Raw genomic sequence first — 12,479 nt, 5'->3', positions numbered from 1 at the left:
GGTGGACATAGCATCTGCAGGAGCCCATTCCCTAGCTGATGAAGTCACACATTGGTAACTCTCCTACCTCAAAAAAAAATTTTGTTTTTGAATAAATTCTTTCTTGATTATTAGAGGCTAATGAAAGAAAATACTACTGAATCGAAGTTGGATTATTCCTTATGTTGATACCTATTGAATGAAATATTTATTGAATTAACCCAAATAATTTGGCCTAGTCATTGGTTTAATAATGAATTCTTCTAGTATGCCTAAATACAATTTTAACATATAAATCACTTTTATTTTTCTTTCATATTGTTATATTTGGAAATGATAAATTAAATACATGGTCCAGCTTTGTTTCTATAATACTTATTCAATTGTTCAGTTTAATATTTTCAAACATATTCAGTTATTTCCACAAATATCAGTTCCATTATTTTTTAAAGAGAAACAACTATGTTTTGCAAATAATTTAATAGAAATGCACATATGTAATTTTTGAGAACAGCTAGGTGAAAATAACTCAAAAAAACCCAGTGGGTATATTTTGTTAATTTTTTTGGTTATCATTAATCATTAATAGATATTTACCAAATATTTGATGAGTACCTACCGGATATAAAGCATTGTGTGCTAAGTCTTCAAGTAGCTGCAAAGATTAATAAAATATTTTTACTGTCCTCAAGTTGCTTGAAATAAAGCCTTGAGGATCAGATAAGTAGATGAATATAATGCAAGACAGAATGATTTAAAAGCAGTTTAGGAAAGACATCTGGTTGCCTGACTGTTGGTGCTTTGTTCTTGAAGAGGACCAGAAAGGCATCACTATGTTGGGGTACATAATGTGGTATGCACATAGTGGTATGTACAGTGTGTCCAACTGTGGCTGATGACCAATAATTCACAAATAAATGACTAATAAGAAGGAAAGATCTACCACAGGTTGGGCACATATAGTCCATATGAACATTTGGAGTGGAGATGTCTCTAAATTTGCACGTCTCACATTTATACATGTCTCATGAAGGATATCCACGGGACAGTAAACAATCTCTTGTCTTTCCCCACATTCATCATAATACCAACGTGTATATTCAACTAGATTCAAAGCTGCAAAGGTGAATGAAAAGTTGAGCTTCATTGACTAAGAGAATGCCATTTTCTATTACCATGAATCAGAACATCAAGAGGAAGAGCAAGAATGCTAAATAAAGTTGTCAGTAATAATTACTGGGAATGCTTCTGACTATGCAAATATTTTGGCTTTTATTAAAAATGAGATATAGCAAGTTATTCCCAGTTGACAAATGCTCAAAGGATATGAACATGCAGTTTTCAGAGGAAGAAATTAAAATTAGCTATAGTAATATGAAAAAATGCTCTAAATAACTATTGATTAGAGAAGTGCATATTAAAACAACTGTGAGGTGCCACATCACACCTATGAGATTAGCTAATCTTACAGAAAAGGAAAATGACAAATGTTGGAGAAGATTTGGGCAAATTGGAATGCTAATGCATTATCAATAGAGTTGTGAAGTGATCCATCCATTCTGGAGAGCAATTTGGAACTATGCCTAAAGGGCTATAAAACTGTGCATGCTCTTTGATGCAGCAATACCATTACTAGATCTGTATCCCAAAGAGATAATAAAAGAAAGGCAAAGGACCCACACATACAAAAATACTTATAGCAGCCCTTTTTGTAGTGATCAATTGGAGAATGACTGAACAAGTTGTAGTATATGAATATAACGGATTACTATTTTGCTATAAGAAATGATGAAGAAAGGGATTTCAGAAAAATCTGGAAAGATATGAACTGGTGCTAGAGTAAAGTGAGAAGAACCAGGAGAACATTGTTCACAGCAACAGCCGCATTGTGTAGTGATTAACTATGATAGACTCAGCTCTTTGCAGCAATACAGTGATCCAAGACGATTCCAAAAGACTAGTGATGGAAAGTGCTAACCAGATCCAGAGAAAGAACTATGGGGTCTGAATGCATACCATTTTCTTATTTTTTGTTTATCATTTTTTCTTTCTCATGGTTTTTCTCTTTTGTTCTGATTGTTTTTTCACTACATGACTAATGTGGACATATGTTTAACACAATTGTACATATATAACCTATATCAGATTGCTTGCTGACTTAGGAAGGAGGGAGAAAAATTTGGAACTCAAAATTTTACAAAAATGAATATTGAAAACTATCTTTACATATAATTGAAAAAAACTTTTAAGAAAAAAGAAGAAAATGTAATATAGACTAAATAACCACACATCAAAATTTAAAATTTATATTCTCCCCTCATGAGAGGAAGAAGCAGTGTGACTATCACATTGTGCCTTTAAGTTGCTCCAAACTATATTCCTGAGTATATAATGTAAACTGTGTAAATTCTGGTCTTATGTAAAGAAGACATGATCTCTTGACAAAACCAAGCCGCTAAGCCTTCTATTTCTTTTACGATGTTGCAGGAGAGCCTAACAACTTTAACTGTACCGCCACTAGGTAATGTAGAAAGCGGTTAGTCTTTTTCAGATGTGACAGAAATGTTCTCATAATGAAACTCTCTTGGGAAAATTGTAGCCATCATTTTTGCTTGATATATTGATCTCTTGTAGATGCATGAGCTAAATCCAAGTGCCATACTGTATTAGATTAAATAATCTGTCAAGAGATTATTGTTCACCCAGGTGCAGAAACTTCAAGATAATTGGAAATGGGTTCTGGGAATTAGTTCCAACTTCAGCAAAATATTTTTAGGAAGCTGCAAAATATTTTAACTCTATCTGCTATCCTTTCTTTCCAATACACCAACCAAATGCTAAAGGAAAGGTAAATCTCTTGAACCCTCTGGCTGCCTGATAAATGACAGCATAAATAGATCCTTGTGAATAATTGTCTAAAAGAAAAAAGTAAAGCCTTTTATTTTTGTTAATGAAGTAGTTTAGTCCAGATGGAATAGAAATAATCAGCGTATTTTTTCTCTTCACCACTCAAATACCCAAACTTTTACAATTTTATGGTTAGATAAATTATATTGCTATGGCTCAGGTTGTAATTCTTTCTTTTAGATGATTTTTTTCTCCGTGGAAGTGACTAAATGGAAATTATTGCTTAGAGACCAGATCAATATCTATGACTCTGCAGGAAGGTCCTAACAAGGGATCTTTGGGTTCTACATCTCCCACATGTTTTCATCTCATTGAATCAAATCAAAAGGACCTTAAAAGGTTTTCTAGTCTTACTGCTGCTCAACTCATGAATGTCTACACTGCTTAATATCAACAGATTTGAAAGAGATGAAAGCCATAGAAGTTTAAGGTTAATGATTTAGACCTGTCTTTGTGTGGTTCTGAAGTTAACTCCTGATTTATTGATCTGATAACTTTGACATTGAATTTGTAAGTTCTTAGTTTCTCAATCTTTCTTAAAGAAGAGCTTCACCTCTATGTATCAGAAATATCCTGCCTACCTGGGAATGCTTTTTATTTACTCAACTACTTATTTAATTCTGGGTAAATTGTTGCAAATGCAAAGAACATAATGTTTCAGAGGTATGATTTAATTGTATTAAATATCTCCCCTTTTTCTTTTGGTTGAATATTTATTATCATGATCTTGTCTGATTCATTAGTACCCTTGGAATGTTACTTTTATTTAAATTTTTTTTTTATATATGTTTTAAACTTTTGTGTTTGAAGTCTCTTTGTTTTAGAAGAGGCTTCTGGTGAAATAAGACTTGATAGTTTTAAACACCTGGTGATTTTGATTTGAGAATTATTCCCTAATTATATTATCCACTTGGTATTATCCTCTTCATCTACAGTGTTTGCTGAAAGCTTGGCTAACTGAGAAAGAAGAGGCTTTAAATAAAGTGCAGACAAGCAACTTCAAAGACCAAAAGGAGCTGAGTGTCAGTGTTCGGCGACTGGCAGTGAGTACTCTCTTTGCCAGTGATCCCTTTTATGCAACTGCCTTGGATGGCCTATGATTTTTAGTATTTTATAGCCTTTGCTAATTATGTATCTAGAATCTCTCTAGTACCAAAAGTCTTATTTCTTTTTCCCTTGTGCTATCATATCATTTACTATTTATTGTACTGTCTTTATGTTGATGACTCTAAATTTGGGGAATAGGGAGGAGGCTAGGTGGTTCAGTGAATAAAACATTGGCCCTGAAGTTAGGAGGACCTGAGTTCAAATCCAGCCTCAGTCACTTAACACACTTACTAGGTGAGTGACTTTGGGCAAGTCACTTAACCCCAATTGCCCACCAAAAAAAGCAAAAAAAAATGTATATTAGAGGAATAGGAAGACAAATTCCTATTAGGATAGAACCCTTTAACTAACATCTCAAATATCAGATTTTGAAGGAGGACATGGAAATGAAACGTCAGACCCTAGACCAACTAAGTGAGATTGGCCAAGATATGAATCAGCTCCTTGACAATCCCAGGCTTTCTAAGAAGATCAATAGTGATTCTGAAGAACTGACTCAGAGGTGGGATAGCTTGGTTCAGAGGCTAGAAGACTACTCCAATCAGGTAATGCTTAGTTTAAAGTGTGTTTTGTCATCTCTTTTTGAAATTAAGGATTTAAAGATAAACTCAAAAGACACTTTTGATTATTGATATTTAGCTTATCATAAAGTAGGACTGAGTGTTTTTTTTAAATAGCTGACTTTTAAAACTTTTCTATTCTAGTATGAAAATTATAAAAAAAATTTCAGAACATATTTGTACCTCATCATTTTGTCACATCTGTATAGTTTATGTATATCTAAGTACCCATAACTTAAAAATCATAAAAGATTCAATAATCAGATCAAGGTCTCATTTCTTTTTTTTTTTTTTAACAGGTGACTCAGGCAGTAGCAAAGCTAGGGATGTCTCAGGTTCCCCAAAAGCTTCTTTTGGAAACTGTCAGCATTAGAGAAAAAGTCACTGCCAAGAAATCCAAACAAGAATTACCTCCCCCTCCTCCACCAAAGAAGAGACAAGTCCATGTGGACCCTGAAGCTAAGAAAAAGTAAGGATAAGTATATTGATTTTCTGAATAAGGTTCCTATATGTTATATATTTTTATACTTTGGATAAATTGAAGTTATTATCATGTCATTAGAAGGTGGTGCAGTAAATGTAGTGGTAGGCCTGTATCCTGGAAGACCTGAGTTCAAATCCCACTACAGATTCTTACCTGCTCTCTGACCCCAGGCAAATCACTTGACCTCTGTTTGCCTCAGTTTCCTCATCTGTAACATGGGAGTGATAATAGTAGCGTTTAACTCTCAAGGTTGTTGTAAGAATCAAATGAGATAATAATTTTAAAGTGCTTTGCACAGTTAAGTGCTGTATAAATGTTCACTATTATTATAAAAGAAAGACACCTCTTTAATGATGAGCATTTAACTTAGGAATGTTCTTAAACAGAACTGCTTTCCTCCCCTGTGTACCCAGACTAAGACCATTTCCTACATGGTTCATAGTAGTTGAGCAATAAAGCTGTCATGGACCTAGTGCCTGTGACATAGAAGGTGCATATCAACTTGACTTACTGACTGACTACAGTCCCATCTGTCATACTTCACTTTATCCCAGTATGTGATAATTGCCCTGTATTTTCCAAACAATATAAAAGCCCTTTAGCAAGAACTCCTTTAATTTTCCTTCCTATCTTAAAAGTTTTAGTTTTCTCTCTTATTTTATCCTGTTCCTCTCTTTCTCAAAGGAAGAAGTAACTGCTGTTTCTTGTGGCAGCTGGTTCTAGGCTACCTTTGACCTCTAATTCCACCCCCTTTTGTTTCCTGAGAAATATGCTCTACTTTTAATATCCTCTTTTTTATATCTTCTTTCCATTTCCACTGTCTCTTAATTCCACTAACTTCTTACCTTCTCTGCCAGGCTTCCGGGATGGATAGTTTATTTTCCATATCCCCTCTTCCTCCCTTTCCTCTCATTCCAGAATGCTTTGTAATAATGCTTCTGTTTCCCCTACTCTGCTGACACTGATCTCGCAAAGGTGAGTCACTTCCTAATTGGTAAACTCAGTCCTTTACCTCCTGCTTTCTTTGCAGTATTTGGCCCTATTTCCCAATGCTTCATTCCCTTTCTCCTTACCTAATACTGAATTCTCCTGGTTCTTTTTCTGCCTCCTGGACCCTTCCTTCTTTGTCTTCCCCCAATTGTATTTCTTTCTCCTCTCATTCTTTTAATCTCAAGTCTATCTTTGTCTCCAGCCTGTTTGTTTTCTCTTTGTAGTCTTATCGAGGTTATACCCTCGTCATCAACTATTGCTTCTCTGTAGATTACTTTCATGTTATTATTTTCAGTCTATACTTTTTTGAATTTCAGAATCAATTTTCAGCTTCCTCATAGATATCTTCATTTGGATGCATGTCAATATGTCAAATTCAACATATATAAAACTAGACTATTTGCAATTCTTCCCAAATCTGTGCCTTTCCTTACTCCTCTTTTCCTATTCATGGTAGAATGATTTTTTTTCTAGTCTGCTAGGCACGTAATTTCAATCATCTTTGACATTTCTCTCTCTCTCTCCTTTGTTGCCTTTTATCAAGTTATTTGTTAAATGCCCCAAATATCTCTTTCATCTCTAGAACCTCACTTTTCCATTATTACTGTCACCACTCTAGTTGTGGCCCTATTTCTTGCCTGGACTTTGGTCAGTAGCTTTGTCTACTTGCCTCTAGTGTCTTTCTCTTACAATTTTTTCTATTTATCATTCATCACCAACATAATTTTCCTGATGCATAATCCTGATCATGTCACTCATTGCTCAAAAAGTTTTATGGTTCCTAATTTTTTAAGAAATATAATGCAGGTTCTAACCAACCACTGCAGTTTTCTTCCACATATCTCTCTAGTATTCTCTCTTCTATGCTGGACTACTTGTTGTATATCTCATTTTTCCTCATCCATGCTTTTGCTCGTGCAATTTCCTTTTTTTATGGAATGCCCTCTTTATAATCTCTGCCTGCTGAAATCCTACTCATCCTTCAAAATAAATTGTATATGCCATGTGCTTCTTTAAACCTTTCCTGATACATCCCTCATACAAATTTTCTCCTCTTCCTCTGAACTCTCACACATCATTTTTCACTTCTAACTTCCTTTTATATTGTTACTTTTGTATACATTCTTTTTCTTCCCTCTGCTTAAGTATAAATTCATTTGAGTGCAGGAGACATGTCAATTTTTTTACCTGTGTCATTATTAGATCTTGGCACTGTACCCTTCATGTAGTATGTGTTTTAACAAGTGTTTCACAGAATCAAAATGAAATTGTAGAGATTTTGAAGCATATGTTTCATGTAACAGGTTTAAACCTAGGGCCAACTTACATAATGTTAAATTGAGTGGGGATACTTAGTAGCACTGATTAAAAAAGGAGCCCGTAATTTTCTTGAGAAATTTCCTCTATAATTAAGAAGACAATCTATAGTGTTCATTTAGCTTTTAATGTTGATGAGATGGAGCCCTTTTGGAAAGACGTGTCTGAGAGAGACTACATCTGCAAGGAAGAGAAATGGTGCCTGGCTTTAAATCTATGAAAGGCTGTTTAATTCTGTTTCTTGGAGACAATGCTGCTGGGAATTTTTAGAACAAAGAGGTCCTGGCTCACTTCTGTGAGAACGCTGCAGTTTTGAAGACTATACTGAAAATTGTTTTGCCTCATGTTGAAGTTGAAGAACAAAATTTGTGTAACTGTTTGGTAGTTTTTGAAGACTATTATTTCACTGTTTTGAGCTGAAAATTTAAAGCTTCTCCTTTTTTCATTTTTCATTTTTATTTATTTATATATTTTTGGCAAGGTGGTTGAGGTTAGGTAACTTGCCCAGGGTCATTAAGTAGTAAGTGTCTAGTGGCTGAGGCTGGATTTGAATTTAGGGTCTCCTGACTCCAGGGCAGGTACTTTATCCACTGTGCCCCCTAGTTGTCCCTAAAGCATTCTTTTAACAAGAAGCCATTCCTTTCAAAATGTTCCCTCTGATTAATATTTCACTTGGCCATTCAGTTTTTCTCTCTTATTCCACAGCCTCCCCCTTCAGATTTCTGGTTTAGAAGGTTATAAATGATATTTTTTGGTTTAGTTACATCTTCTCTATCTCTAGTGGTTTCTGGAGTGGTTTACCTTCATATCATAGGTACATGAAAGGAAATATTAGGCAATGTTGACATATAATCATTCTAAACAATATGTATTGTTCTTTCTTTTCTCTTTTATTTGTTCTCCATCACTTCATAGGAGTCTCCCTGCATTTCTTTGAATTTTTCATATTTAGCATTTCCTGTGGCATAATTCCATTCATATGCTATTACTTTTTGAAACTTTTAAAGAGATGTTTTACTTATTTGTATGATTCTGTGTAGTTAGTACACATAAAAGTAATTTGTAGCAGACCTGACTAATATTAAAATGCTAAGTCATTTTGATTAATTGGGTATTGTATGAGTTTATGGTCTCTGTAGGTATTGGGGAGATGTCCCATAACACAGGAACAATTTGTATTTTCAATGTCTTCATATTTCCAAAGGGAGTAAAGAATGGAAGAAATCTAATGACATCTGAACTCTTAAAACTAGGTTTGATGCTGTAAGCTCTGAGCTATTGAACTGGATTTCAAAATCCAACAGTGCCATTCACAGCATAGATATCAAAGAATACAAGAAAATGAGAGACACCTTGGACATGAAGAAGAAACTGGAGGTAAAGTAAATAGTTTCTTATGAATAAAATATTTTGTAAAACTAGGCCTGCTGTTATCATGGAGGGCGATGATGGGAACTGAAAGCTACCATGGCATAATGGACTAATGAGCAAGTTTTAGAATGTTGTATTTAAATCTCAAATTTGATATTGTTATATTTAGCTTAAAATCCATGGTAGGAGAAATTGAACTCTTTCTCTTCTTTCCATTTGGTAGTGACATCTGAGCTGGACAAAAAGGGAATTTATGAGATGATTGAAACCATGATTAATTTTGTGCTCATCATTTATGAAGGAAATGCTTTCAGATCAGATTCTCTTTTCTGATATCACAAAATTAAGGAAATTTTCATGGTTGTAAAATGCAGGTGCTATAATAAACTGAAATTTTAGCTCATAAATCGTAACTTTAATAAGGAGTCTTTGAATTAGTGTCCATTGATACAGTAGAACTTCGAGATCATTTAGTCCAATCTCTAAATTTAAAGATGAGGAAACTGAGGATATGTAGGTTATTAACTCATCAAAGGTTACATGTAGAAACCTGGTTAGAGCGTGTAGTAACACTGTGGTGTTTCATATCTCTCACCTAGACATGTTGAAACAAACTTAGTCTCTGGGTTGGTTTATTCTCTCTATCCTGCTCTTGCACTGGTGGATCTAGGTTCCCAGACAAGGACCACACAGTTACACTAAACTTTTCTTGAGTCCCAAGGATAACCCTGTTGAGAGAATATATAGTTTCTCTACTCAGCAGTTTAACTTATGATCCCTCATTGATGGCTTTCTGGTTTATTCAAACCAGTCACTAAACATAATTCCATTTTGAAACCTTACATTTTTACATTACATTTTTAGAACTGAACATAATCATTTTCTTACAAATTAGGTAAAAGCAACATCAGCACATGTACAGGTATGTTATCAAATGGTTGACTAACAAAATTATATATTCACCGTGCACACATAAACATGCATGACGCTGGGGGAGAGTGAGGTATGCACTTAAGAGGATTTTGACAGGGAAGTGAATGAAGGAAGAAAACTAGTGCTTTTGAGTAACTCATAATTCAGGATTACTATCATTGATACCATTAGTCCATTAAGGAATGTCTTTACTTACAGCAAGCCTAATCTTTTCTAACTGGTTTTTTTTGTTGTCCTCACAGCTCTGCAGAAGAGCAGATCTTTTTGCCTCCTCTATTCAAACAAATGTTACCCTTAAGAGGACCTTTAACTTTCAGTCATCCTTAAGAGAACATTGGAAAAGTGCTAATCTCTTAATTTGAATATCAGTTCCCTTCCCAGAACTGAGAGTTGGCTAACTGCTTCAAAGAGAGCTCACTGCAAACAACTCTGAGCAAGGAGAAAAAAACCCCATAACCTGTCAATTCTTCAGTCATGAGGATTCTGCTTTGTAAGATAAAAGCTCAGCATTAGCAAAGCTGCTGCAAAATGCTTCCTTTTTTCTTCTTAAACCTCACAAACCAGAGGAGGCTGGAGAGGACCATTGGTACTCTGAAGGGGTTTACACTTTCAAGCTCTAGGTGGCGCTAAAGGGCAATAGCTGGAACTGCCATCTTTATTCAGCAAATCAAGAACTGGCCGTCAAAGCCTTTTTGTCAGTTGCTGCTAATTTTTTCTGTTGGCTTCAACAATGTTGTATTTTCAGCCCCTTGTTCTTTCTTCAGTCGACACTTGTCAGATTCCATCAGTCAGTGCCATTTAAGTTCCTACCGTGTAGAAGACAGTGTTATAAGCATTGGGGATATAAAGCAAGGCAGAGGAGGTTGTCAACTCACAAGGAGCTTACAGCCTAAAGGGGGAAGGCAACCTGGGGGTTGAAAATGATTCCAGACTTGTGAGGCTGAGTGAGGAGGAAGATAGTGATGCCCTTGTTAGGAAGGGTTTTGTCAGAAAGATGATGTGTTCTTGTTTCTGAATGTTGAGTTTGAGATTCCTGTGAGATATCCATTGGAAATATCTAATGGCATCTGGAGATGATAGACTGCATCGCAGGAAAGAGACAAAAGGGTGAGAACATAGATCTAGGGCTCATCTACATAGAGATTATAATTGAATCCATAAATGTGGAAGGAACTATACATAGGACCAATTGAGGGGTTTAATGTTATAGTGAATAAAGCACTGTACCTGGAATCAGGAAGACCTTGGTTCAGCTATCTCTTCAGACAATGAGTCAGAGGCCCTTTCTTATCCTCAGTTTCCTTATCTGTGAAGTAGGAATAATAATAATAACAGCAATAACACCTATTATTTGTACCTTATAAGGATGAATCAAATAAGGCAATTTGTAGAAAGTGTTTTAAAGTACTATATGCGCATCATTTGTTTTTTCTTTGTAAATTCTAATAGTTGTTAAAATCATTTTGAAAAGACTGTATATATTATTCTTTTCTTGTGATTGTATTTCTAGGTCTTAGAAAAAGAGCAAACTGAAAAAAGTTCCAAATTAAATGAATTAAACCACAGTGGGAAAAATCTTTTGGAGCAAATGGGAAAAGGTGAGGTCTGTTACATTTCTTTCTATTCCTTCGATGTCTTTGGCAATGTTAAACATATGCTAACATGACTATGAAATGATATACAAAGACACACACACATATGATATGTATATACACACAAACACTCACATATGTGTATATAGATAGGTGAATATATACATGTATACACACATACATACACACACGTAAGTCTAGAAGTTTTGTTTTTTTTGTCTTTTCAGCATCTGCCTTCTGTCTCTTGAGGTTATACATTCAAAAAAAATTTAACATACATATATATATGATAAATTTCTGTTATTTATATAACAGATATATATATATCTGGTGATATAGATATAATATATAAATATAAAATATTTATAATATAATATTATAATTATATATAAATATAAGAAATTTCTACTGACAAATCTTTGAAAATGAGACAGGTTTGTAAGAAGCCCATAAAGTTACTTTTTGCCTGATTTTGTTTCCATTAGTAACTGAAAAGCAGGCTTACATTCACATTGGCTTTGCAGTGGTTTGGGGGCAATAGATATTCCTATTTAACAATTTATAATGATGTTCAACAAGATGTAATCAAATTGAAATATTTATGTTTAAAATAGCCTCTGCTACTGATTTAGGGTAACTGAATAGATAGAAACAGGTTATCCTAATGAAAAGATGAAAAGTTCCATTTCACTTGAAACATTTATTAAGCACTTAATGTGTGCTATGTAAGTTCCCTGTATGGTCAAAACTATGGCACCACTTCCATCTGAAGGCAGCTCCTCCTGGAGGTATTCTTTTTCCGGTCTAAGCTGTTTGTTTTGGATAAAGTATGTTTTGGATAAACTTACTTGCTTGGCTAGCTCACTGCCTTTGTAGTATTTTTTTTCTTCCTAAGGACCTAGGGGGAATTCTGCTTGACTTGCTCCACTCTTAGCTTAGATTTTACAGGAAATTTCTTTTTCATTTTCAATTTGTCTTTTTGAGCTTTGGTGAAAATGACATCAGACACATGCACAAATATACATCTCCATCTCTGTCTCTGTCTCTCCACTCTCCACCCCTTTAAGAACTCCGCCTTTGTTTCTATTATGTGACTATTATCGTTCCACAAATCTGTTGGAAGTTGGAATGTGGAGGGAGTCCCAGGGCATGATGTAATGATGTAGTGATGACCCCCTGATTTCCTTTACTCCTTAACTTTAACTGCTTTTCAGTGTTGGGAACCAAAGAAACTTTTAT

The 12,479-nt window shown here is 34.7% G+C and overlaps 1 protein-coding gene across 8 annotated transcripts in view; it reads left to right on the top strand.

Moving 5' to 3' along the window:
• LOC138176559 (utrophin-like) overlaps positions 1-12,479 on the top strand; it is a 382,659-nt gene that overhangs the window by 311,168 nt on the left and 59,012 nt on the right. For all 8 annotated transcript variants that reach the window (XM_069107338.1, XM_069107343.1, XM_069107341.1 and 5 more), the window contains 5 exons: positions 3,822-3,929; positions 4,359-4,538; positions 4,853-5,022; positions 8,598-8,721; positions 11,159-11,246. In XM_069107338.1, coding sequence (XP_068963439.1) covers positions 3,822-3,929; positions 4,359-4,538; positions 4,853-5,022; positions 8,598-8,721; positions 11,159-11,246 — 670 coding nt within the window. The remainder of the gene's footprint in view (positions 1-3,821; positions 3,930-4,358; positions 4,539-4,852; positions 5,023-8,597; positions 8,722-11,158; positions 11,247-12,479) is intronic.

Source organism: Petaurus breviceps, unplaced genomic scaffold (assembly GCF_028583685.1).
Source record: "Petaurus breviceps papuanus isolate PSGF00001 unplaced genomic scaffold, PetGlider_PUasm1.0 89983, whole genome shotgun sequence".
In the NCBI taxonomy this organism is placed as follows: Eukaryota; Metazoa; Chordata; class Mammalia; order Diprotodontia; family Petauridae; genus Petaurus; species Petaurus breviceps.
This window is presented reverse-complemented; position numbering and strand designations above follow the sequence as displayed.